Below are 26792 nucleotides of genomic sequence, written 5' to 3'. Positions count from 1 at the left end.
CTGGGCTCCTCCCTGCCCTCCACGTTGCTGGAGGCAATCCTGACCTCCTGTAGCCTCCTCAGCTTCTTGCTACAGAGGCCTCCTCCCTGGTACACTCACGATCACCTACTTGGCCACAGGCCTTACAGAGTCAAGAGCATCAGCCGTGTCTTCAGCACCCGGCACAGGACCAAATGCACATAGTCTTGAGAATGGGGGAAGTCAACTGCACAACAGAGTCACTAAGAGCCCTGTCTGCTGTTATTTTACCCAGTGCCCCACATTCAAACGTGTGTGATAGATAGTAGAAGGTTTGTTGGTAAACTCCCTTTCCATAGTTGGGGAAACTGAGGCACATAGCTGGATGTGGTTTGTGCAGCAAACCTGAGCATGGCAGAGCACTGTGTTGCATACTCCTGACACAGCTCACTTGTGCCACTACTGCCGTGGCTCTCAAAGTTTGTTGCGAGCAGGAGCAGTGTTCGGGCCATCCGAGAAAGTGCTAGAAACGGATATTCTGTCCACATGTGCTGACCCACAAACCCTGGATCTGGATTTCATCAAGTCTTCTAGGACATCTAGTGCATGCCCAAGTTCTAGAACCCCTTCTTTGCAATAATGCCACAAAGTCACTACAATTATCTGTACTTTATAGATGGGTCAATGGGGCACAAAGAAGAAGACGATGGGGAGATGACTCTGGAGAGATGGCTCAGGGCTTAGCAGCTATTCTCTTGCAGAGGACCTGGACTTGATTCCCAGCACCCATGTGATGACTCACAACATCTGTGAGTGACTCTAGTGGCAGGGGGTCTGATGCCTTCTTCCGGGCTTGCAGGCACTCCACTCCTGTAGTACACATAAACTCACTCAGGCAGGTAATTTTCCTTCTTTTTTAAAAATCTTATTTATTTGTTTGTTTTTTAAATATTTTTATTTATTATGCATACAATATTCTGTCTGTTTGTATTTGTTTTTGAGGCAGGGTCTCTCTCTCTATTATGTAGTTCTGCTCTGGCTATCCAAGAACATACTATGTAGACAAGGCTGGCTTTGAACTCTGCCTCTGCCTGCCAAGTGCTGGGATCAAAGGTGTGTGCCACCACTGCCCGGCTATTTTAATCTTTTAAAAGCAAAAAGGCAATTGCTCTAGGGCCACACAGCTGGTAGATGAGTACCAGTGTTCGAATCCACGTAGTTTCCTTATGGAAATCACTAAAGAATTGACATCAGAACTCAATTAGGATCAGTCGTCCCCCCCTTTTGTTTTTTTGAGACAGGTTTTTTCTGTGTAACCTTGGCCATTCTGGAACTTGCTCTGTTGACCAGGCTGCCCTCTAACTTAGAGATCCGCCTGCCTCTGCCTCCCGAGTGCTGGGATTAAAAGTGTACACCACCGCCGCCGACCATCTAAGATCAGTAGATTTTAGCCATTCATGAATAACTCCATATTAAGCGCCTGTTAGGGCCAGGCTAGGTGATGGAATCGGGGAGCCTAGTTCTCACTGAAGCCATTTTGGGAAAATTGCTCAGACCTGAATCAAAACTGTGAGAGACAGGATGGGAGGCTCCCTTAAAAGGCGGAGACAAATCGGCGGAACGGAACTGTAGAACAAGGCCACTAAGCGCGCTCTCCGGAAATCTGAAACTGCTACACACGGAAGTGTTTTAGGCTAGCAGCAGCCACGCTGCCGGAAGCTTCGCTGTAATGGGCCGCAACAAGAAAAAGAAGCGAGATGGAGATGACCGGCGGCCCCGGCTCGTCCTCAGCTTTGATGAAGAGAAGCGGCGGTGAGTGGTCGGGTCGAACCCAATTCCCGTCGGGCTGCCGGGAGAGGCCTAGCCAAGCCCAGGGTGCGCACGTTCACGCAGAGAGCTCTTCCGGCTCCGCCCCTGGACGTGCCTGAAGACCTCGGTCCGCTTTCCCCACGTAGCGGGATGCAGACTCCCGCTCTACCCCCGCAGGTCTCAGTCTGCGCAGAGCAGTGCCCTGGACTTCTCGAGTCCAGCCCGGTCCATGGTCGCGGCACACAGCCGGCTGCCGTAGACGAACGACGAGAGAATAGGATGAGAGAGGTCTATGTTCATTCTCTCATCGTACTGTGTTCCAACCAAGCTTGGGTCCCGGAGGCTGAACTTCTGTGCTTCGGTGTCATCGCGGATAAATGGCACGTTGTAGTGGGTCTGCGAAAACCCTAGTGCAGAGCACCAAACGAAACCTCAGTTGCCAGGCCTGGTTGTGAAGACCTATAATCCAAGCCACCCGGAATGCTGAGGCAGGAGAATTGCAAAGTCAAGGGCTACAGAGAGAGTTCAAGACCAGTCTGGGCGTTTGGGCGATATGTAGAGTCCCTGTCCCTGTCCCCAAATCAATATAAAGTAATTAGTTTAGGTTTAACTCTCCAGTACAACCACAAAATCAGGAACAGCAGATACCAGATAGGAGGAAGCAAGAGTCGGGAAGGTGGGGGGCACCCCTAGGCCCCACCCCACTGGTGGATTCAGGGCTCAGATGTCGTTGAGGACTGGGTGTTGGTTCAATGAAAGAGTTTTGGGGTCTGGGTGAAGGCGTTCTTGGAAAGCCCCACTAGAGACGACTCCTACCGGTGTGGACGCAGCTTTCACCTGCTCTGTGTCTCGTCTCGACTAACTGGCATTGTGTGTACCCACCAAGGAGCAAGAAACACAGGTGAAGGGGGCTGGAGAGATGGCTCAGAGGTTAAGACCATTGCCTGCTCTTCCAAAGGTCCTGAGTTCAATTCCCAGCAACCACATGGTGGCTCACAACCATCTGTAATGAGGTCTGGTGCCCTCTTCTGGCCTGCAGACATACACACATACAGAATATTGTACACATAATAAATAAATAAAATATTAAAAAAAAAAAAAAAAGAAACACAGGTGAAGTAGGTACCCAGGAGAAAGAAGCCTAGGAAAAGGCAGCATTCTCTGTCACACATTGTGTGGTGACGTGCTCAGTGATAGAGTGTAGTAAGACTTCCAGCAAAGGTGTGTGGTAGGTTACACCACCTAGGATTACAAAAGTACTCTGTGATGATCCAGTCAGGACTAGCAACTCATTTCTCTCAAGGTACCCTTGTCATTGAATGATCCATACTGCGTTCTCTGTGACACTGGATAAGTACCCTTGTCTCCCCTCAGTGTCCTTATCTGTAAAATAAGGACAGGCTGTTGAGAGGGTAGAGGTGTTAGTGGGTAAGTTAGAGCCTGGCTCTATGTCACTGGAGGGTTTGTCTAGAGCCCTTCTTTCCTCGTGTCTCCTCCCGACTCTGCGCACTCCCCTGCTTCCTTCCTGCAGGGAGTACCTGACAGGCTTCCACAAGCGGAAGGTGGAGCGGAAGAAGGCGGCCATTGAGGAGATAAAGCAGAGGCTGAAGCAAGAGCAGAAGAAGCTCCGGGAAGAGGTGCAGTACAGAGGAGGATGGAGAGTTGAAGGGGTGGGGACCCATCTACCAGGGGAGGGGCAGCAGAACAGAGAGCGTGTGAGCGTAGCTGGAGCTGTCACAGGAGTAGAGACCCTGGTGTGTGTGTGTGTGTGTGTGTGTGTGTGTGTGTGTGTGTGTGTGTGAAGGGCAAGTCTCCTTTTGAGCTTACCCCATGAACTGTGGTCTCACACTGTGGAAGTGAGCAGGGCTGTTGCCCCGATGGGCTGAAAGGCCATTCTCACTGTGTTCATTTCTGTTTTAGTGTCTTTTTCTGTGGCTGTCATGAGATACTCTTGACAGAAGCAGCTTATGGGAGATAGGGCTTGTTCTGGCTCTAGGGTCAGGTGACAGGAGCTTGAGCTGGCTGGTCCCGTCACATCCCCACTCAGGAAGCAGAGTGATGATCACGTGCTGCTGTTCAGCTCTTTCTCAGCCAGGGACTAGCACCACCCACAGGGTGCAGGTCTTCCCACCTCAAGATAATATCCCATAGGTATGCTCAGAGGCCCATCCCCCGGGCCTTCCTAGATTCTGTCAGCTTAACAGTTAACACCATCACATCCTCCTGTCTGACTTCAGCGCCACCAGGAATACCTGAAGATGCTGGCAGAAAGAGAGGAGGCACTAGGTAAGCCCCCACCAAGGTCTTCTGTGGATAGCATCTAGTGAGCCTGGGCTTGTGTGTCCCCGGGTGGGGATAAGGAAGAATGGGGAGAAAGCTGGATAGAGGGTGATTTTCTTAGCCATAGAGATCTTGGTGGTGACATAGGGGCCAAGGGGGAGGGGGTCTACGTGCATGTGGATCAGAGACCAGGAGACCCAGACCACATGGTAAATTGAGGCTGAACAGAGAGCCTGGAGATGGAACAGCTCTTGCTGTCACTCAGTTTCTCCAGGGCAAGGACAGCTGGAGCACAAAGGGAAGAGAGGGTCATTTCCAACACTTGCCTGTGGGTGGAAATCTGGACCACTCTGGAGGTGCAGGAACAGAGGGTGGGGAGGGCTCTAGAAAGGCACACTGCACGCCAGTCCTCATCCCTCTGGGGCTCAGAGGGAGGCTGCAGAGGTGTGGTGGCTGAGCCAGGGCTGAAGACTGGTTGTGTCCATCTTGCAGAGGAGGCAGATGAGCTGGAGCGGCTAGTGACAGCAAAGACAGAGTCAGTGCAGTACGACCACCCCAACCACACAGTCACCGTGACCACCATCAGTGACCTGGACCTCTCCGGGGCCCGGCTGCTAGGTCTGCCCCTGCCTGAGGTAGGTCCTGGGACAGCCCTGAGGAGGAAGGAGTAGATTGGTCTGTGTGGTCTGCTCAGTGCCTGCCCATGTCAAGGGTATCCTGCAGGAAGTGTGCCCCTTGAAAGCTCAGTTCATCAGTCAGTTGAGTGTTGCCATGGTGACCTCCCAGGATATGGGGGCGAGTATAGGAATTTCTATAATCAGGGTCTTTCAGCTCTGCAAATGTTCAAGTCTTTTGAATAAAATGCTATGCTATTTACATAGAACCTACACAGGTCCTCCTTTGTCCTTTAAATCGTCCTCTCGTTACTTAGAAAATGCCCAGCCAGCGAGATAGAGAGTAAAGGTGCTTCCACCACCAGAGTTCCATGGTCTGAGTTCAGTCCCCGGAGCTCTGGAACGCCACATAGTGGAAGTAGAGAGCTGGCTCCTACAGGTTCTCCTCTCACCTCCTACACACACCCCCATCCCAACTCACACACACTAAATAATACAAGAACAAAATCCGAATACCCTGAAGGTCCTGGCTGAGCTATTACAGTGCAGTGTTCAAAGGATAGCGAGAGTCTGGGTCCTGGAGATGAGAACACTTTCTGCTCTCGAAGAAGCCCCAGCTTCAATTCCTAGTACCCACATGATGGCTCACAACCATCTATTACTCCATTTCCAAGGGATGTGACACCTTCTGACCTCTGCAAGGACCCAGGTGTGCCTTTGCTGTACAGATATACGTGCAAGCAATATATTTATACACATAAATGGCTTTAAAAATTAAAACAAAGCCGGGAGATGGTGGCGCACGCCTTTAATCCCAGCACTCGGGAGGCAGAGGCAGGCGGATCTCTGTGAGTTCGAGACCAGCCTGGTCTACAAGAGCTAGTGCCAGGACAGGCTCCAAAGCCACAGAGAAACCCTGTCTCGAAAAAACAAAAAAAAAAAAAAAAAAAAATTAAAACAAAAAGAAAAAAAGACAAGAAATCTGGTCTCAGCACAGACACTGTGTTTCCTTCCAGATGTTTTATTTCTTTTCATTGTGCAGCTGGTCAACTCCAACTTACCAGAGAGCTCAGTATAAAGTGCATTTCTGGGCTGAGGATGCAGCCTGCCCAGAATGTGAGACCCTAGGTCTAGTCACCAGGATACAAAAACAACAGAGCAAAATCCCACCCATTGCTGAGGCCCAGGTGTGGAAGCACACAAGGGGGTGAAGGCAGGAGGATCATTAGTTCGAGCTCAGCTGGGGCCTGTCTCAAAGAGAAGTTCGTTCTCTGAGTTGAAGTGTCTCCATCCTGGAAAGCTGCGGCCTGACTTCATGCACGTCCTTTAAAGCCTGACCCAGAGTCTTGTTGTCATTGCGCGGATTTCGCTGTTGGTGAATGCTTGGATGCAGGCTGTCCTTTGTCGTTCTGGTTCTCAGATAGTGTCCTAGTTTCTTTTCTGCCAGTGTGACAAACACGATAACCAAGACAACTTAAGGGAGGGAAGGGTTTCTTCATCTTGTACTTCCACATCACAGGTCATCATAGAAGGAAGTGAGGTCAGAAACTCAACACAGGAACCTGAGGTAGAAACTGTGGAGGAATCCTGCTCGCTCACTCAGACACACTCACTAGCTCAGCTTAGCTAGCTTTTCTATACAGCCCAGGACCACCTGCCTAAGGAATGATACCACCCTGTGTAGGCTTGGGCTTGTCCATAGACCAACTTGATATAGGCAGTTTCTCAACTGAGGATCTCCCAGATGACTTTAGGGTGTGTCAAGTTGACTGTTGAGCCATCCACAGTGCACTACCCAGAGCCTTCTCTGGGCCCTGCTCAGACTTCTGAAGTCAGGACTGCTCGGTTTGCTGGTCCACTCCCTATAACAGTCCCTATCCTTTGTTTCTCTAGCAAGGGGACCAGGAGGAGGCGCCATCAACGGAGAAGCCAACTAAAGCCTTGCCCAAGAAGTCCAAAGATCCCTTGCTATCCCAGCGGTGAGCTCTGGCCTGTAGTTTCTGGTCCCATTCCTATTTGCACTAGTGGCTAGATGTGTGGAACTACCCTATACCCTAGCCAGAGGGGTTGTGGGGGCAGGGGCGGGGTCTGCCTGGCTCTGTGGAGCCAAACCAGCAGAGTTTGAGATGTGTGGGGAGCTTGTCCCAGACGCTGGCCTCACCAGCCTCCACTTCCCCCGTAGCATCTCCTCCCTCACAGCCACGCTGCACGCGCATGGCCGGAAAAAGGTCAAAAGGAAACACCCTCGGCGGGCCCAGGACTCCGCCAAGAAACCTCCTAGTGCCACTCGTACCAGCAAGACCCAGCGCCGCCGGATGACTGGAAAAGCCAGGCACAGCGGGGAGTGAGCGCTCGAGAAGCCTGCGGGTCCCCAGCCGAAGTCCCTGGCTGTCCCTGTAAGCCAGCTGTGTTGAGGAGGAACTACAGCCTAAGCCTGGAAAGCAGGACTTCTCCAGCCTGGGGCTGTCCCTGCTTGGGGACCATCCTGGGGTTGAGCCCAGAAGGAATGGACTTCCTAGAGCCCAGGTCCTGGAGCCTGCAGAGCACTGCCAGGGCCTCCTCACTAATGTACATCACCTGGGCCTCAGCAGTCCTTGAAACTCCTCACGGTGTGCTTGTGGTTTGTCCTGGCTTTGCCTTCTGGGGCGGTGGGAATGGCCAGGGGTCCACCTTCCACCTCGAGGTTTTCCTGAGGCTATTACAAGATCCTGTCATATCTGGGTCCCCTAGTCATAGCTGGAGACCAGCGTGTTCCATGTAGACTCCAGAGCTGTGGCCGGCTGTGGTTGTGTACAGTAATACCGCACCAAGGAGGCTGAGGCAGGAGACTCAATCCACAGTCATCTTTAGCTACATGGGGAGTTCTGTGCCATCTTGGGCTAGCTACCAGGTGTACCAGGTGGTATCTGAAGACTGAGGACTTGAGTCAGAGGCCACATTCAGGGATGGAAAGCTCAGCTCAGGCAGGGCCTTTCCTGGGACTCAGCCCCTTCCCTCCTTCCCTGCCCTCTCTGCTTTGGGAGGGGTAACTTTACCATAGGCCTGGGCCTCATCCTCTAGACCACTGAGCAGAACAACAAGCCAGGAGCTGCCGGGATTTGCTCCCCATGTGAGCCTCAAGCAGCGCTGTCCTGCTGGGTGTTTCCCTGTGTGAACCTCCTTCAGGCTGCCCTGAGGCTCGAGTGTGAGGAGTACAGGATTCTCTACATCACACTGGCTCACCCCTCACAGCTCACAGCGTGTCTCTATCTTGTCAAACACAAGAAAAGGAATGATGACGTCATGAGGCCACGTTTGCAGTTCCTGCAGCTCAAGAGGCCTAGGTGGGAGACCCCAAGTTCTAGGCCAGCTTGGGCTATGTAGCTTTAGGACAGTGAAGTTCAGCTCCACACATCAAAAGCTCACAGCTGGATCATCGTGTAGTAAGGACTCTCAGGCTGACAAGAAGAAAGTTACCAGCCCGGAGCTGGGAAGGCTAGAAGCTGGGGTGGCAGGCTTTTAGATTTTCCTTTTATTTTTCTTTGTTTCTTTCTTTCTTTCTTTCTTCCTTTCTTTTTTTAATAACTTTGCCTCACAGCCCAAGATAGATGCATTTCAGCTAGCAGGGAAGAGAAAGCGATGAAGAAGGACATAATTATCCTTTTAAAAGGCCTACACACTTGCTGTGTTCTGCTGGCTAAATAGAAGGCAAAGGCCAGGGGTGTGGGGTGGGGAGGAGGACGCTCCCTGCTGGGAGGAGCTGTTTTAGGAAGGCAAGTGCCCATAGGACTAGGGGTTGGTCTGCTAGCAGAGGAAAGAAGGATTGGGACACAGGAAGAGTCGGGAGGCTGTCCAGCAGCACAGAGTGGGAAAACAATGGGCAGTGACTCAGTCCAGGGAGGCGGCCGGCCGGCCGAGGCATCAAGAGCAGGACACGGGCATCTGATCAGAGAAGTCCCTTCACGTATTTGGAGAGGCTCTTCCAGAACTGGGCAACAGGAGAGAAGGTTGTGCAGTTCAAGGTCCCTGGAGAGCAAGGGGTTGTAAGTTAGGGGGGAGGAAGCCCATACCCAGGCGGAATGGAACCAGAGTCTGGTCTTTGTATGTTAGCGAGGCCCCCTGGTGGCAGTGAGGGTGTGTGCAGACAGATCTGAAACAAACCCTGGATGAACCGGGAGAGAAGGGAGGGCCTCCCCCTGCAGGCCTAAACTCTCCAAGGATTTTCAGGCCGCTAGCCAGGTTCAGGACACTGCAGATAAGCCGCAAGCCAGGCAGCTCAAGTGCCATGAACCTGTGGTGAGCACTCCAAGGAGGGCACCCAGGAGAGGTGGTAACTCCAATGTCAGTGGCAAAGACCAAGTCACCAAGCTGGCTGACCGTACCCAAAGAAACCGGCCAAGGTTCGGGGCCTCGCCTCCAGAGGGGGCCATTCAGGGGTTGCTGAGGTGAAAGACAGCCCTGCCCAGGATCTCAGCTGAGCGCTCTTGCTCCCTCTTGCTCCGGGTGGGGGAGACAGAGCCAGCTTTCCTGGAGAGAACTTGAGCCCTCACAAGGCAGTGAAAATATGCTGTGGTTCACCGATTCAGAGACGGCACAGGAGAGGCCTCCAGCTTAGAGTCAACTTGGCGTCATAGCAACACTTGCGTTCCCTTGGATAGAAGCGAGCTTCCATCACCACAGTCTGATTGTGCCACCATTCCTTGGACTGTACCTGTGAGCCACAATCAGTGTTTATTTTATTTTATTTTTTTTTTGGTTTTTCGAGACAGGGTTTCTTTGTGGTTTTGGAGCCTGTCCTGGAACTAGCTCTTGTAGACCAGGCTGGTCTCCAACTCACAGAGATCTGCCTGCCTCTGCCTCCCAAGTGCTGGGATTAAAGGCGTGTGCCACCACAGCCCGGCCTCAGTGTTTAATTTTAACTCTGTTTTCCTGTGCAAGTAAACAGGTGAAAACAAGCCTGGCTGTGTGTGGTCCTCAAGAACAGCCCTGGCTGCAGCTCTGATGACCCCAGGGCAGTCATCCATCCTGCTCCCCTCTGTCAGGGCCTCTACCTTGCCCACCCAGGCTCTGGCCCTCCATTGTCCATGGGAGGAAGAGGGCTGGGTGCTCCTTCCCCTGGCCGGGTGAAGATAGGTTCTGGGCTAGAACAGAAGTCATAGCACTCTCCAGCTCACTGAGGGGTCTCAGCTAGGGCCGTGAGCCAAGCAAATGCCCAGTGAAGTAATGAGCCAGGTAGAGTGTGGCTTAGTGTCATCTGTTGCTGTGATAAAATACCCTGACAAGGGGCTGGAGAGATGGCTCGGCAGTTAAGAGCACTGTCTGCTCTTCTAGAGGACCCAGGTTCAATTCCCAGCACCCACATGGCAGCTCACAGCTGTGTATAACTCCAGTTCCAGGGGAACTGACAGCCTCACACAGACAAATGCAGGCAAAACACCAATGCACATAAAAGAAGAATAAATAAATAGTCTTAAAAATGATACCCTAAGTGATTAGGTTACTAGCATCTCAACCAAGGGAGCCTGCATACTTTGGAGAAGCTTAAAAGAAAAAAACTGACACTTCTGGGTCTTTGCTGAGGTGCACGAGCCACTTCTCTAAGACCTCGCTGACGACCTTCTTGGAAACACACTGCCCAGGCCTCGCGTGCCTCTCTCTGCCCTGCTCTCTTTTCTCCTGAGCACCAGTCAGCCCAGTCATGCTTTGCTTGTTTCTCTTGCCTGGGTCAGTTTTCCTCCACCATACAGACACACAAAAGCAGTGCACGGGTCTCTTGTTCTTTGATGAACCCTCAGCAATCTTAACTGACAAAGGGCTCCATAAATGTTTCATGGCTGGGTTGTCAGGCTCATCCGCCTCAGTCGTCTCTAGGTTGCATTGCCTTGTAGGGCCAGAGGGCTGGGACCTTGCTCAGTTCCAACTCAGAAATACCCATTCCACCCCAGGCTCAGAGAGGTCAAGTAACTGTAACTGTCTCAAGGTCACCCAGCCAAGAAGCACTAAAAGGCTGACCCTGAACCCAGATCTCACTAGCCCGTCTTTCTTACAGCTAGCCAGGCCACGGAGGAAGCCCACTGTGCTTGTCAGCCAGCTCCGTGCTGGGCCAGGACGGCTTGTTCCTGGTCTCACTTCTGCCCTCACTTGGGAAGAAGCCACCGTTTATTCATGCTTTCCTTTCTGAGCACTTCACCAGACACGGGCAAATGAGCGAATGAGGATGCCCCACAGTGGTCTGCAGAGTCAGACATCCCAAGATTTTTGTCCTGATTCTGCTCTTTATTAGCCGGGTGACCCTGGCAAGTCAGCTGACATCTCTGATCTTTGTTGCTATATGTAAAGGACTGGCTTAGGAGCTGGTGTGTAACCAGTGCACAGTAGAGCTTAAAAGCTGGGTCAGGGCTGGGCGGTGGTGGCTCACGCCTTTAATCCCAGCACTTGGGAGGCAAAGGGAGGCAGATCTCTGTGAATTCGAGTAAGCTGGGGTAGGGCTGTACATTTCACTTTGTTAGTTGGTTTCAGTTTTTGTGTTTTTGCTTTTGTTTGACAGGGTCTCCTGTAGACCAAGCCTCCAACTGATTCTGTAGCCAAATCTGGCCTTGACCTCCTGATCTTTTCTTCCCTCTCCCCCCCTCCTTCCCTCTCTCCTCCCCCTTCCCTCCCTCCCTCCTTCTCTCCCTTTCTCCCTCTCTCCCTTCTTTTCTTTTTTCAAGACAGGGTTTCTCTGTAGCTTTGAAGCCTGTCCTGGAACTCACTCTGTAGACCAGGCTGGCCGCTAACTCACAGAGATCCACCTGCCTCTGCCTCCCTAGTGCTGGAATTAAAGGCACCACCAGGTCCACCTCCTGATCTTGCCTTCACTACCAGATCACTGCTCTACTGTCTCCACCTCCCGACTGCAGGACTTTCAGATGTAGGTCACCAGCCTCTGTTTTTTGTTTGTTTTTTTTTTAACTTTTTTTAAATTTATTTATTTATTATGTGTACAGCATTTCTTCCATGTGTGCCCGCAGGCCAGAAGGGGGCGCCGGGTCTCATGATAGATGGCTGTGAGCCACCATGTGGTTGCTGGGAATTGAACTCAGGACCTCTGGAAGAGCAGTCAGTGCTCTTAACCACTGAGCCATTTCTCCAGCCCCCAGCCTCTGGTTTTACTTTCAGGAAGTGTCTCATTCTTGCAGCCAGGCCCATCGAACTGTGGGCATCCATCCTCCTGCTTAAGACTTTAAAGAGTTAGGTGACAAGTTTAGTTTGTGGCACCACCCCCAGCTAGCCACACTTTCTACTTTCCACGTATGCATTAGTGTCCTTTTGAAGACCTTAGCCAGAACGAGCCAATGGGAAAGAGATAAGAGGCCACAGGGCCAGCAACAGCACTCAGGTCCCAGGGGAACCCAACTGGACAAGGTTGCGGGTAGCGCAGGCAAAACGTGCTGTGCATCCCGCGCTCCAAGGCGCCTGGGCACCGCCCTCCTCCGCCCTGCCCCCAGTCCTCGCTGTGTCCAATCCCACACTGATCATGCAAATAAGGCTCTGAGGGCGAGCCTATTGGAGCGCGGCAAGGGTGTGGTCTTATGCGCACCTCCCGGGCAACGTTTTGATTCATTGTTAAAATAGAGGCTGTGACCCTGGCACTAGCACCTCCACCGCCCGGTAAGTGGAAATCCGAGCCCAGGTCAGAAACCCGCCGCTAGCGGAACCTAGAGGGCCAGGGCCGAAGGGGGAAATCAGGGGAGGGAGTTTGAGGGACCCTGAGGAGCTGCCAGACCGGCTACTGGAAGAGGGGACTAAGGGTCCATTCTCCGGACCGTGTGTTCAGAATGCGCGACGGCTTTTTGTGGTTACATCCTTACCATTTAATGTGCATTTTAGGGAAGATTCGTGGAGGAAACTGGAGTCACAAAGAGCACACGAAGAGTCCTTGTCTAGACCCCTGGAAAAGGAGCCTCGTTCTCCTTCCAAGACGATGCTCCACTTGGTGGTTGAACCAGGAAAGAACAGCCCTGGTAGGTGGGGCATATCTATCCTTCCACCATACAATATAGGAACTAAGTAGTGCAGATAGATGGTCGCCCAGGGAGGAAACCAAGCCCCGTGGATCTTCCTGTGGGGGTTCCACTCTCCAAAGGAAGAACCTGGAGCCCCAGGGGAGGACCCAAAATTCCTCAACTCAGCTGAGATTGGCAACAAAGGTTTGATCTCCTGGGAACTCTGTCGTCACCAAGTAGGTCAGGTATGACGTGACCCCACGGTGCCCAGAGGTACTTGGGCTTTGGGGGATGCTGGATACCCTCCCTTCCAATATCCTTCCAGGCTGTATCAGTCTCCTGACCCAGAGTCACTTCCTGGGTGTGGACACTGTAGCCTCTAGAACAGAGAGGACTGGACTTGGTTTAAGAGCCCCAGCTAGGATGGAGGTGTAGCTCAGTGGTAGAGCAGTTGTCTAACACCTGCCAGGGCTTGGGTTTGATCTTCAGATCTGGGGTGGGGGGAGGTGTGTGTGGGGAGATGCCAGTGGTTCCTTTTCGGCTAAGCGCAGTCACATATGTGCTTTGTGACCTTAGGTGGCTGTCTAAGATTTGTCCTCAAGTCTGAAAATACCTGGCCAGCCCTTTATATCACTCTGTGTTTGCCAAGGGACCTGGGGGACTTGGCAGTGTGATCCAGTACCCTCACGGTCACCTCTGAGCCTTTGAAGACAGACCATGGCCTCCAGCTGGACCAGCGCCACTTGAGTGTCAGGGAACCTCTCAGAGCCTTGATTGCACTCCTGAAACTGGCATTAACTTTAGCAGAATAAGAGGGGATCTCTCAATTTACAAAGTTAGAGACTTTGGGATGAGTTAGGGATTCTCTTTTATGTTGTACCCCGGGACTCAGCGCTGGAGATTCTGATTGGATAGAGCAGCAGAGAAAACAGACTTATGAGGGTTTTGTTGTTGGCTTCTTTATTTGTTGGGTGTGCAGGTGTCTACATGTTTGTGTACATATGTGTGTGCATATGTATGTGAGACATGTGGAGGGAAGAGGATAATGCTGGGATTTCTTTTCTTTCCTTTTTTTTGAGATTTGTTTATTTATTATGTATACAGTGTTCGGTCTGTTTGTATGATAATGCTGGGATTTCTTTTCTTTCCTTTTTTTGAGATTTGTTTATTTATTATGTATACAGTGTTCGGTCTGTTTGTATGACTCGTCACAGAGGTCTCGTCACAGATGGTTATGAGCCACCATGTGGTTGCTGGGATTTAAACTCAAGACCTCTGGACCGCTGGAAGAGCAGCCAGTGCTCTTAACCTCTGAGTCATCTCTCCAGCCCCCCTTTTTTGTTTTTCAATACAGGGTTTCTCTGTGTAGCCCTAGATGTTCTTGAACTTGTGCTATAGACGAGGGTGGCCTCCAACTCAGAGACCCACTTGCCTCTGCCTCCTGAGTGCTGGGATTAAACACGCGTGCCACCACTGGCTGATGGGTGATGCTAGGTTTCTTTTTCAGTCACTGTCTACCTAATTTTTGGAGATGAGGTCTCACCAAGCCTGGAGCTGAATGATTCAGCTAGACCAGCTTGCCAGTGAGCACGAGGAACACCCCCCCCCTCCATTGTAAAGAACATCTTACTTGGGTTCTGAGTGTTCAGATGCAGATCCTCACTTTGTTGCAGCTCTTTGGGTTTGTTTGTTTTTGTTTTTTTTTTTTTTCAAGAGATGGAGACTATATATGTTGTCTACACTGATCCCAAACTTGCACTCACAGGATCCTCCTGCCTCACTGTTCTGTGTAGCTGGGATCGGGGTGCACATCACCACATATGGCCGGAAACTTGCCTTTATTGTTGATTTGGTTTGGTTTATCTGTTTTTCCAGACAGAGTTTCTCTGTGTAGCCTTGGCTGTACTGGAACTTGATTTGTAGACCAGGCTGGCTTTGAACTCACAGATATCCGACTGTCCCTGCCTCTCCAGTGCTGGGATCAAAGGGGTGTGTACCACCAATGCCCGACTTTGTCAAACTGTTTTTTTTTTCCCCCCTCGAGGAAACTTGCATTTTTATGAGCAGTAGAGTGCAATTCAGGATCCTTGGAACCTTGACCAACTATATATATATATATGGCTTAGAAATCATATGTAAATGCTTGACAGTATGTTTGGAAACTTAGTTGTGACTGTCGATGAACACACGAACAGAAAAATGGATGACAGCTTTGCCTGGCTTGGACAAATGAGACATAGGTCTACACAGTGGCCACCAGTTATTAGGTTCTTGTTCCCAAATCCTTTGCAGGCCCCACCTAGAGAGTCAGCCACTGGTTCACAGGAGCTGCCTGGTGTGACTCCCCTGCTATGGAGGAAGTGGCTATGAATGTCCCCAGTGTACATTTTGAAGCCAGCATATCTCCCAAGAACCGCTGTCTGAGCTGCTGCCACCCTGAGAAGGTTCATGGAGCAAGAGAGCAGGTAGGCTGGCTTTCCGTTGTAGGGTGGTTTGGAATGTGGGGTCAGTGATGGGTTGGGCCACAAACTTGCATCAGAAGGAGGATTTTGTTGCCTACACTTTATCCACTTTCCAGAGGTCTTATATTTATGTATCTGTTTATTTTTATGTATATGAGCGCTCTATTCGCCTGTATCCCTGCATGACAGAAGAGAGCATCGGACAAAGGAGGTCATCAGATCCCATTACAGATGGTTGTGAGCTACCGTGTGATTGCTGGGAATTGAACTCAGGACCCCTGGAAAAGCAGGCTCTTAACTTCTGAGTCATCTCTTCAGCCCCCCTCCTTTTTTTGAGACAAGGTCTTATTGTGTAACCTTGACTGCCCTGGAATTCACCATGGAGGCTAGGATATCCTTTAATTCAGAGATTTCAGACCCCTGAATACTGGGATTAAAGGCATGCACCACCATGTATGACTTATTAAAAAAAAAAAAAAAAGGACAGGGTTTTGTTTGTTTGTTTGTTTGGTTGGTTTTGTGTGTGTGTGTGTGTGTGTGTAGCCCCGGGTGTCCTGGAACTTGCTTTGTAGACCAAGCTGACCTCAATTTTTTAAAAAATTTTTTGATTTTTGTTGAGCTCTACATTTTTTCTCTGTTTCCCTCCCTACCTCTCCCCTCCCCTTCAACCTTCTCCTAAGGTCCCCATGCTCCCAATTTACTCAGGAGATCTTTCCATTGTGTAAATGTACCACACTTTCCTTATTCATTCTTCAATCGAGGGGCATTTAGGTTGTTTCCAGGTTCTGGCTATGACAAACAAAGCTGCTATGAACATAGTTGAGCACATGTTCTTGTGGCACGGTTGAGCATCCTTTGGCTATCTACCCAAAAGTGGTATTATTGGGTCTTGAAGAAGGTTGTTTCCTAATTTTCTGAGAAATGGCCACACTGACATTCACAGGGGTTGTACCAGCTTGCATTCCCACCAGTAATGCAGAAGTGTTCCCTTTTCCCCACAACCTCTCCAGCATAAGTTGTCATCAGTGTTTTTGATTTTGGCCATTCTTACAGGTGTAAGATGGAATCTCAGAGTTGTTTTGATTTGCATTTCTCTGATGACTAAGGATGTTGAACATTTCCTTAAGTGTCTTTCAGCCATTTTAGATTCTTTTGTTGAGAGTTCTCTGTTTAGGTCTGTACTCCATTTTTTAAAATTGTATTATTTGTTCTTTTGATGACCAATTTCTTGAGTTCTTTGTATATTTTGGAGATCAGACCTCTGTCTGATGTGGGGTTAGTGAAGATCTTTTCCCATTCTGTAGGCTGTCGTTTTGTCTTGTTGACCGTGTCCTTTTTTTTACAGAAGCTTTGCAGTTTCAGGAGGTCCCATTTATTAATTGTTTCTCTCAGTGTCTGTGCTGCGGGGTTCTATTTAGGAAGTGGTTCCCTGTGCCAATGTTTTCAAGTGCACTTCCCACTTTCTCTTCTGTAAGGTTCAGTGTGGCTGGCTTTATGTTGAGGGCTTTGATCCATTTGGACTTGAGTTTTGTGCATGGTGATAGATATGGGTCTATTTTCATTTTTCTACATGTTGATATCCAGTTATGCCAGCACCACTTGTTAAATATGCTTTCTTTTTTTCCATTTGATTTTTTTCCTTGTCAAAAATCAGGCGTTTGAAGATGTGTGGACTGATATCTGGGTCTTCTATTTGGTTCCATTGGTCCTCATGTCTGTTCTTATGCCAATACCAGGCTGTTTTCAGTACTGTAGCTCTGTAGTAGAGTTTGAAGTCAGGGATTGTGATGCCTCCAGAAATTCTTTTATTGTACAGGATTGTTTTGGCTATCCTGGGTTTTTTGCTTTCTCATATGAAGTTGAGTACCATTCTTTCGAGGTCTTTGAAGAATTTTGCTGGGATTTTGATGGGCATTGCATTGAATCTGCTTTCGGTAACTTTGAACTCTTACACAGATGATTGAGTCCTTCCTACCCGAGCAGGGCCACTATGCAAACGATCTTCTCCCAGCTGAAGGGAGATGGAAACATGGACCAGAGGCTGATGGACTCAGTCAGATCTGACATAAAGCCTCGGTCCCACCATTTCCCAGCCAAGATTTCGGGTCAGCTTGTGCAGTCGTTTGGAATGAACAGTTGCTTGATTTGAGCCAGGGTTGCACTGGTTGCTATGGCAGTGATGTTAAACGAGGCTGTCACATCCCTGCTCCAGGGGACTGGTGGTCTAATCAAAACCATGGGCAGGAAGAAAGGAACCACAGAAATGGCTGTTTCACCATGCCTGTGATCCATGCTCTGAAGGAACAGGGGTTGTTAGGCCATGGGGAGGACTTACAGCGGCTTGGTGAAGGATGAAGGCTTGCCACTGGCGCTAGGGAGAAATGGAAAGGGAAAGGAATGGTGTGGCATGTACAAAGGTTTTAAGACAGAAAGGATGAAGCGCATCAGAGGGCTGAGGAGAGGGAGAGTCACAGAGATACAGGATGGAGAACTAGTTGGGGCTTGGCTTCCTCTGGCTTTGTTTGTTTGTTTGTTTTACTTCTTTTAAGATTTATTTATTTTATGTATACGAGTACGCTACCTACTTGTGCATCTGTACACAGAAGAGGGCATCCGATCTCACTACAGATGGTTGTGAGCCACCATGTGGTTGCTGGGAATTGAACTAAGGTCCTCAGGAAGAGCAGTAAGTGCTCTTAATGTCTGAGTCGTCTCTCCAGCCTGTGTGCTTTGGTTTTGTGGACACTTTGAGGAGCTTAGATTGCATTTCAGTTGTCGTGATTTAAACAAGAGACTAAGGTGATCCAGTCTTCATTCTCTCTGTTGCTGTGATGCTGGCAAAGTGTGGGGTGGCGGGAGAGAAGGGAGCGGGGACAGGGGTGGAACTGCTTCCTCCAGAGATGATGGTAGCCTTGGGACGAGGGCAAAGGACTGTCCAGCCCCCAGAGTCAGAGTCAGTTTTTACTACCATGTCCCCTGCACAGAAACTTGTGTCCTTCCTGAATTTGGGTGCCAGGGCTTCCTCAGTGACCTTCCTGTACCTTCAGAGCTGAGCAGTTATCACTGAGGTTAGCTGGGTCGCCACTGAAGCCAATGGGGTCTGACTCCAGTGAAGAATCCCCCTAACCTCCTGGGAAGGAGGGCCCACAGGGGAGCACGTCTCCAGCCCTCCGGCTGCTCGCCTCCATCTTCCGGGCCACCTCTGCCTCCTGTTACTTGAAATTAAAAACTGGTGGCCAGCAAAGTAGCTCAATAAGTAAGGGATTCTGCCAGTTCTGATGATCTGAGTTCAGTCCCTGGGCCCACGTGGTAAGAGGTGAGAACTGACCCTTGCAATTTGCTTCTGTCTTAGATACATGCGTGCATGCGGGCGCGCGCACACATACACACACACACACACACACACACACACATTTAAAGAAGCTGGGAGCCAGGTGTTGGTGGCAGGCACAAGCCTTTAATCCCCAGCACTCAGGAGACAAAGCCAGGCAGATGCATCTCTATGAGTTTGAAGCTAACCTGGTCTACAGAGCAAGTTCCAGGACAGTCAGGACTACACAGAGAAACCCTGTCTTGAAAATCAAAAACAAAAACAAAGAAGAAGCAGGTGCTGAGAAATGGGTCAGCCATTAAGAGCGCTTGCTGCCCTTGCAGCTGAGGTTTGGTTCCCCGGCCACAGGTCAGGTAGCTTACAACTACCTGGATCTCCATTCCAGGGAATCTAGTGCCCTCTTCTGGCCTCCATAGGCACCTGCGTAGGGCAGTGTGCATCTATACACCCAGGTGCACGCACCCATGTGTAGAACAATGTAAGTATTTTAAAGGCTGACTGAGGGCTGGACAGCTGCTGGTGCTGGCAAAGAGCTGGCTCAATGAAGATCTCCCTTGGCCTAGAACGTGATGCTCTGAGATCCAGCCCCAAGCCGGGCAGAGGTGGCGCATGCCTTTAATCCCAACGCTCAGGAAGCCGAGGCAGGTGGATCTCTGTGAGTCTGAGGCTAGCCTGGTCTACAGAGCAAGTACAGTCAGGGTTGCACAGAGATACCCTGTTTTGAAAATTAAAAAAAAAAAAACACACAAAAACCCCTTTGCCAGCAGCACCCAAAGGCACAGTGATTCCAGCCTCCATCTAGAGCCTTTTCTCACTCCCCAGTGCTCTGTGAACGCAGGCTACTTCGTGCTGCCAGAGCCCCAAGCCCCTGTTTCTGCTGTGGTCCAGCCACTGAGCTGCAGCTCTGGATCATCTCCGCTGTGTCCTCTGGATGCTCACACTCACTGTGCCTGAGCAACCTCATCCCTTAGCCACGGGCTTCACCTCTCCATCCCCAGTCTTACCAACTCCTATTCCACCAGCAAGCATGAGGACCTAAGTTCTATTCCAAGCACCTACATAAAAAGCAGTGGCTGCTCTTCCACAGATCCTGAGTTCAATACCCTGCAACTACACGGTGGCTCACAACCATCCGTAATGAGATCTGCTGCCCTCTTCTGGCAGGCAGATGTACATGCAGGAAGAACATTGTATGCATATAAATAACTAAATCTAAAAAAAAAAAAGCTGGGTGTAGCTGGGTGGTGGAGTCAGGTACCTCTCTTCCCAGCACTTGGGGGGGGGGCAGAGGCGGGAGGATCTCTGTGAGTTTGAGGCCAGACTGGTCTACAGAGTGAGTGCTAGTGCCGCGACAGCCAGGGCTGACTGAGGAGTAGGCGATGAGAGACTTTAGGTCTGTTTGTTTTGCACAGAGAAACCCTAGATCCCCCGCCCCCTGAAGAAGGAATAGAGCGGTGGGAACTGCAGGTGAGGCTCAGTGTATAAGAGCGTTTTGCTGCTCTTGCAGAGGACTCGGTTCTCAGGACCCACATGGAGGCTCAGAACAAGCTGTGACCCAAGTTCCAGAGAATCCAACACCTTTTCTGACCTCTGTGCACACCACATGCGTGGACATACGTGTACACAGCAACCACACACACAGACATAAAATAAGTTTTAAAGCTGGTGGTGCACACCTTTAAATCTCAGAACATGGGAGGCAGAGGCAGGTGGATCTTTTTGAAGAATTCAAGTCCAGCCTGGGCTACAGAGTGAGTTTCAAGCCAGCCAAGGCTACAGAGACTTTGCTTCAATAAATAAATAAAAGGTAAAAAATGATAGAGGAAGGACACCTGTGCGGTGTCAATTCCCAGTCTCCATGTGCACATATGTTCATGTGTACCTAACACACACACATACACACACACACACACACACACACACACACCTAACCTTAGTATAGGGATGTAACTCAGAAGTAGGACACTTTCCTAACATAAACGATTGAGTCCATGACTTGCGTTCCCAATGTTACATAAAACAAGTCAAGGTTTTGTTTTTTAGTGGGATTTTTGTTGTTGTTGGGTTTTGTTTGTTTGTTTGAGACATGGTTTCTCTGTAGAGCCCAGGCTGTTCTGGAACTCATTCTATAGACCAGGCTGACCTCGAACTCAGAGATCTTCCTCTGCCTCCCGAGTGCTGGGTTCAAGGCGTGTGCCACTCCGCTCTGCTAACAAGCCAGGTTTTTATCTGACGCTTATCAATCACCTCTTCTGGACCTTTCTGGCTGCCTCCCTGAACCCCATTCCGTGATGCTCTGAGGATGGAGAATCTCTACTGCTTCCCAGGGAGCCGGCATCTGCCCACCCAAGTGCGGCTGTGGGGTGCCCGCTATCCCCACTCGCTCTGTCTACGCTGCCTGCTATCTCTCCAGATCGTTATTACAGCGCATCTCCAAGGAACCAGAGGCAGCCAGTGCCCCACCTTGCCCCAAAAGACTCTGAAATCTTGGCCCCATTTGCTTCTACCTTTCAATCCAGACACATGGAGCACAAAGAGGTCTATATTTAAAAGCCTCACCGGCCCGAGTGGGGGTAGTGCCGCCCCTAGCTAGGTCCCCACCACATCTGCCACAGGAGATGGCCTAGGCTTCCCGGCTCATGCCTTCAGCTGTTCTAGGATATGTAGAAATGGCTCTGGTCACAAAGTGGAAATGATTAGTTTCTTGGCATCCCCAGCTTCTGAACCCCCAGGGCTCCAGACACACCTGAGTCCACAGACTGGGAGGCTGGTGGAAGTTGAGCCCTTGAAGTCACGTGGTATTGAGCAGGCTAGGGCCAGGTTTGGAGAGGGGGGGATAGTTTGGGTGGGAGAACTACACAGATCTTTATAATTTATTTGCTATCCTCAGCACTCCCCCACCCTCTTCAGACAGAGTGTCTCTACATAGCCCAGGCTGGCCTTGAACTCACAGTCCTCCCATCTTTGTGCTGCAATTGCAAGTGTACATCACTAGTTCTGGATAACTTATGTGTTCTTAATTGTATTTAATATTATTCTACTAATTTAACATTTATAAGATTGTACTTAACGTTCTCTCTTTTTTTTGACCTTATGTCACGTCATGTAATTCTCCTCATGTCCCCTAGGGGGCGGATGTGGTTATCATGACCGTTTGATAGGTAAGGCAATTGAGGCCAAGTCACCTAGCCAAGGTCTTGGTCACACACCTCCTTTTCATAGATAGTTAGGCCCAGAGCAGGGAAAGCCACTGAGTGAGGTCATCCAGCTGGGGTGGGACTCAGGTCTGTCATAGGCAGAGACTACGACACTGACTAGGCAGGAAATCAGAGCCAGAGACTGACCACTGGACACGGTCATGTGAACAGGGGGAAGGGATGGGGCTAAGGGTGCCATGTCAGCCTGGGGTTCATGCTGGGTGGGGCCTTTGGAAGTGCCGGGGTTGGGTTGAGATTCGGCTCCCTCCTTCATGCCATGCTGTCCCCTGGGTAGCCACGGCGCCAAGCCCGGCTGTGGATCTGACACCTCCGGCTGCCTGGCTTTGATCAGAATCTGGCTATGGGGCAGGTGTGAAACTGAATCCTAATTCGCCCTTTTTGGCCTGGATGTGGCTGCAGACCCCTAGGTCTTCCTTCACACAGCCTGGCCTTACTCATGGTGGCTTTCTTGAATTCTAGAGCACTTCTGCCCACCCAGGGCGCTGCCAGGGCTACAGCCACTGTCCCAGGCGCCGGGCTCCAGGGTCCCCAGGGAGACTCCCACCAGGCCTGCTCTCAGGTGAGCCGCCAGGATCGGGTTCCTCTGGTTTTATGTCCTGCATTGTTCTTGGCTGGGCCCCGGCTTATGAAACAGTAATGAGGGGCCCTGCTCCCGAGGCTGGCCCCTCTAAGGTTTCGGCAGCCTGGAGTACTGCAGCCACCACGGCCCAGAGTCAGGGCCTGGGAGGGCGGCAGTGTGGGGGCCTGAGCCGGAGCCCCCCGGTAACGAGGGTGCTGACAGCCGCCAGCTGCCACTGCCGGAGCCCGCTGCCCAGGTAACCCGAGAGGAGGCGGGGCACAAGGTGCCCTGGCCCTGTCTCCCACCACCAGGGGAGGGCCCTGCCATTCTGGGAGGTGGAGGGAATAGGGGGGGGCCTTCTTTGAGGGGAGCAGCCGTTCCTTCTGGCTGAGCCCAATATCAGTCTTTCCAGGGGTGGCCTTGCTGTGGGCAGTGCCAAGGGTGCACCTCTAGTTTGGGGCTGTGACCCTCTATTTGGGGCCTCTCATGTAGTGGAACAGGGCCCTTTGTTTCTTCTAGATCTTGCTAGAAGATCATGCTCGTCCCTCCACCTTCAGACCCCTTCTTCCATTTCAGACAAGGCCAAGCTTCTCCTTCCCACTTACTTTCTGGATGCAAGGGTGCTCTGGGGCCTTCGGTGCAGTTCCCATTCTCGGGCGTGCACACGTACATTTGTGTTTGCATGATCTTGCACACACATATGCACTGGTGTAGCTGACAGGCCTGTACACATGCAATTGGGCACATATCCCTCAACAATGATATACACATGGGTGCCCCAAACCACAGGTGTTTATATACACACACATGCATATGTACCTGTCTCCAGACTCATACATGTACACGTGTGCATGTGCCCTCCAGGCACCCTGCTGCCTCTGACCAGAGTCCCCAGGGTAGTCCAGCTGATGGAATGGCTGGTCTCCTTGAGCAGGGAGATTCCCAGGAGATGACTTCTGGAGACACCCACCAGTCTGAGCTGGGAGGGGCTGTCTGGGGGAGGGGGAAGGGGAGTCCCACGTGGGCCTGAGCTGTCTCCTCTCTCCGATGCGGGCCCAGGAGCCTCACAGTCCTTCCAGTGCCGAGGCACCTTACTGCGACCTGCCCTGCTGCCCGCCGGCCCCTCAGGACCCACTTGGAACTACCACCTGTGCTGGCCACTCTGTGGAAGGCCTTGACCTCAGGCAGGGCCCTCAGAGGTGGGTAAAGCCCCAGGCTCCAGGGACCGGCTCCCTTGGGGAAGAATGTCCATACCTTCCCTACATGCAACACTCTTCATGGTGGCAGTGTCCACCTACAACAGCTGGCATGGGTCACGTGGTCAGCCCACAAAGTGGGCAGAGAGGGCTCTGACAGTGAATGCATTTCAGGGGTCCTTGGGAAACCCTGGAAAGCTCACATTGATCTGTCCTTGTTTTATCTGAGTCTCTGATCCTGACCCTGGGTATCTTTCCTGGTAACCCTGACCATCCCATAATTCCATGGGGTAGGGGACAGTTATGTACTTCTGGTTCCTGTGTACGGTTTTAAGGGATTGGAGGAGCTGGGTGTGGTGGCAGATGGATGTAGTACCAGCACCCAGGAAGTGGACCCAAGAGGATGTGGAGCTCAAAACTCGGTGGGTTACATAGCTAGACTCTGTCCCCCAGTCCCCCAAAAGATTGAATTGAATGGGCCTCTCAGCCAGGGCACCTGCTGTTACCCCGCTTGAGATTCCCTCCAGTCCAGGCCTGAACAGACCCAAAGTTCCCTGCTTGGGTCATGAGACCTTAGGAGGCCACGGCTTGAGGGTCCAGAGAGCTGGGTCCCAGTTTCCCATCTGCTGTGATGGGCTGTGGGGCCTTTGACCTGCTAGGCCATCTTTTATGTCTCACTTTTCCCATCTGCAGAACAAGGGCCGGAGAAAAGTAGCTCTGTGGCAGGCAGCATGCCTAAGATCCTGGGTTTGACTTCCAATATTGCAGAAATACATTTGAAAAAGAGAGGCTGGACCAAGCCCTTGTTTGAGGGCTTGTGTTCCCCTCAGGTGAGCGTTTAAGTGAAAAAGAACAAGGAAAGGGGGGCTCTGACAGCCAATGCGTTTCAGACAGTCTAGGACAAATTACGAGGACTCTTTCCTGCAGAACTGGACAGAGCATTTGATTTGCTAACCTGCACTGCAGGGTTTAGGCTTTAGGCGTGAAGGTTGGGACGTGTGCAGATGTTCCGCGGTTCCTTAGCTAGAGATCCCTTTTCTAGCGTTGTCACGTCTTGCTGGTGGTGAGCCACTCTGGGAATGCCGTGAGCTGTAAGCCTCTGGAGCGGGGCCGCAGGGATTGCGTCTGTAAAGTACCCTATTTCTGTAGCTCCTGCCCTTGGAACTCACTTCCCCTCACACTGCTAAACAGCCCTCATCTGCCAGCCCGGCTCAGTGAACCCACACCTCCTCACTCAAGCTGTTTCCCAGGGCTGCGGCCTTGGCCAGGCTCTTGACCCCTTAGATCCTGGGTTTCTTCATCTATGTGGTGGAACCCTCTCCCTTGGGAGGCAGCTAGAGCTCTTGGTGACCCACAGAGAGCCCAGACCAAATGCCCTTGGCACTGGCTTCTTGGTCTGTAGCTGCAGACCCCTGCACCATGTGAGTAGGCCCACATGTACAGGGGAGGGCAGTGGGTATGTGGGACTCAGTCTCTGACTCTGTTACCCCTTAGGGGAAAATAACTGGTCTCTCTCTTCTCCCAGGGGCTGGTCCCCAACAGCAGCTCTCCCTGCGGAGGGCCCTGCAACAGCCCCAAGGAACAGGCACCAGGACCCTGAGGCATTACCCTATCTGGAGGGCCTGGCCTGTAGTAGCCGTGACAACGAGGGCGCCAACTCTGACACCAGCTCCAGCCAGGACAGCAGTACCCCTCATGAGACCAGTAATTCTTCCTCTGTGGTGAGCTGAGGGCCAGGATCTGGGAGCAAGAACAGGATCAGCCAGTATCCTCAGTCCTGGAGATAAGAGCTCTAAACTCCAGAGGAGGGCTGAGCTTCCTTCTTACAGAGAACTTGGGGGGGGGGGGCTCCTGCTGGGCGGTGGCAGTGTGGGCAGGTGGAGGGAGGCTTTCCAGTTCAATGGGGACTTGGGATGACTCACCAGCTGGCTCAGGTCTCAGGACTGGGAATTAGGCATTGTGTCCAGAGCAAGTGTGAGGCTGACCCAGCTCTGCCCTGGCCACATGCTGCTGAGAACGAGCCCATAGCCGGTCCTGATGTTGAGGTCCAATGGCAGAGGGAAGGGAACAGGCTTGGGAGCTGGCAGGAGAGAGGAGCCAAGAGGCTGCCCCTTCGCCTTCACGCTTTCAGACCTGTCCTATTAGATCATACCCCCACCCCCAAAAGAAAACGACAAGAATGGGCTCCGCATAAACAGCCTCACCTGTTCACACATGTGTGAGGGCCGTGCAAAGGTCTCAATGGGTCTGAGCTCAAGCAAGGCTCTCCAGCACCCTCTATGCTACAGACCACTGTGCCCCTGCTAGGGGCTGAGGCCAAGAGCAGGGAAGTCACTCACTTGAGACCACACAGCCGGGAAGCCGTGGACCTAGGATTTGAACCCATTTCTTCCATTTTTGTGACTTTGGCCCAGATTTTGGTTTCAATGGCCGTACCTCTTTCTCAAAGCTGACAGAGGGTCCACTGAGAGCCCCGCTTAGGTGGCAGGTGTCCTTAAGAACCCCTTTTTCTACCCTTCGTGCTGGGGTGCAGGCCTAGGGCCCTCTTCTCCTCCCCAGCAGGATTGGGACACTGTTGAGAGGCCAGGGGTCGTCTCCAACGCGTACAGACTCAACGTGATGATTCCGAGGAGGCCTCAGGAGGGGTTGAGAGCTGACAGTGCTCGAAGGATCACCAAGTCCCCTGCCAGAGGGGACACAGTGGGCCAGAGAAAGGAAGGTGAGTCTCAATGACCACAACGTGGTGATGGCCTGGGGCCCCCACACAGCCATCTTACTGGCTCGGCTTCCTTCGAGGGGCAGGATCTCTCTCTTTTTGAATTTATTTATTTGTATTTTATGTTCATTGGTGTTTTAGCTGCATGTATGTCTATGTGAGAGTGTCAGATCCCCTGGAACTGGAGTTACAGACAGTTGTGAGCTGCCGTGTGGGTGATGGGAATTGAACCCAGGTCCTCTGGAAGAGCAGCCAGTGCTCAAATCACTGAGTCGTCTTTCCAGCCCTGAGGGTCCAAATCTTAATAATAGAAGTTCTTATTTCATGTGCCATGCTGCCTAGCTTAAGGATGATTTCCCTCAGTTGAAAGATTAGGGCCTCTAAATTCTAAGAGATTGAAGCTGGCTGACCACAAGTGGGGCGCCCGCATTAATAGAATGGAAAGGGACTTCAGGTGTGGCTGGACCAGTGTTCAGACAGTGCCCAGATCTCCTCTCCATTCTGAACTTCTGCTGAAGTGGCTCCATTCTTGTTTGTTTGTTTGTTGTGTTTTGAGTCAGTGTTTCACTGTGTAGCCCTGGCTGTCCTGGAACTCCCAGAGCTTCACCTGCCTCTGCCTCTCCAGTGCTGGGATTAAAGGCCTGTGCCACCACTGCCCGGAGTGGCCCCATTCTTAGTCAGATAC

The 26792-nt window shown here is 51.4% G+C and overlaps 2 protein-coding genes and 1 long non-coding RNA gene across 4 annotated transcripts in view; all 3 read left to right on the top strand.

Annotated features, from left to right (window-relative positions):
• The first annotated feature begins 1621 nt into the window (after positions 1–1621).
• Positions 1622–7264, top strand: Nol12 (nucleolar protein 12). 2 transcript variants are annotated; one of them, XM_050165791.1, is made up of 7 exons: positions 1645–1770; positions 1945–2147; positions 3299–3404; positions 4005–4053; positions 4540–4682; positions 6555–6640; positions 6844–7264. In XM_050165791.1, the coding sequence occupies exons 2-7, from the start codon at positions 2047–2049 to the stop codon at positions 7007–7009; spliced, it is 651 nt and encodes a 216-aa protein (XP_050021748.1). In that variant the 5' UTR covers positions 1645–1770; positions 1945–2046; the 3' UTR covers positions 7010–7264. The 2 variants fall into 2 exon arrangements, with proteins under 2 accessions (XP_050021749.1, XP_050021748.1); XM_050165792.1 differs by lacking the exon at positions 1945–2147 and having other exon boundaries at positions 1622–1770.
• A 4968-nt stretch (positions 7265–12232) lies between these two features.
• LOC126515772 (uncharacterized) lies at positions 12233–14932 on the top strand. The gene is made up of 3 exons (XR_007595923.1): positions 12233–12290; positions 12510–12643; positions 14918–14932. It is a non-coding gene; the product is annotated as an uncharacterized lncRNA (long non-coding RNA).
• A 26-nt stretch (positions 14933–14958) lies between these two features.
• The window catches only part of Triobp (TRIO and F-actin binding protein), a 58059-nt gene continuing 46225 nt past the window's right edge, over positions 14959–26792 (top strand). Inside the window, exons 1-5 of the mRNA XM_050165683.1 lie at positions 14959–15090; positions 22096–22195; positions 23255–23394; positions 24917–25112; positions 25954–26110. Coding sequence (XP_050021640.1) covers positions 15074–15090; positions 22096–22195; positions 23255–23394; positions 24917–25112; positions 25954–26110 — 610 coding nt within the window. The 5' untranslated portion in view covers positions 14959–15073. The remainder of the gene's footprint in view (positions 15091–22095; positions 22196–23254; positions 23395–24916; positions 25113–25953; positions 26111–26792) is intronic.

The sequence above is a fragment of the Alexandromys fortis genome, unplaced genomic scaffold, assembly GCF_014885135.2.
Source record: "Alexandromys fortis isolate MF-2015 unplaced genomic scaffold, M_Fortis_MF-2015_v1.1 scaffold_157, whole genome shotgun sequence".
Taxonomy (NCBI): domain Eukaryota; kingdom Metazoa; phylum Chordata; class Mammalia; order Rodentia; family Cricetidae; genus Alexandromys; species Alexandromys fortis.
The sequence above is the reverse complement of the archived record's forward strand: the minus strand, read 5'-3'. Positions and strand labels throughout refer to the sequence as shown.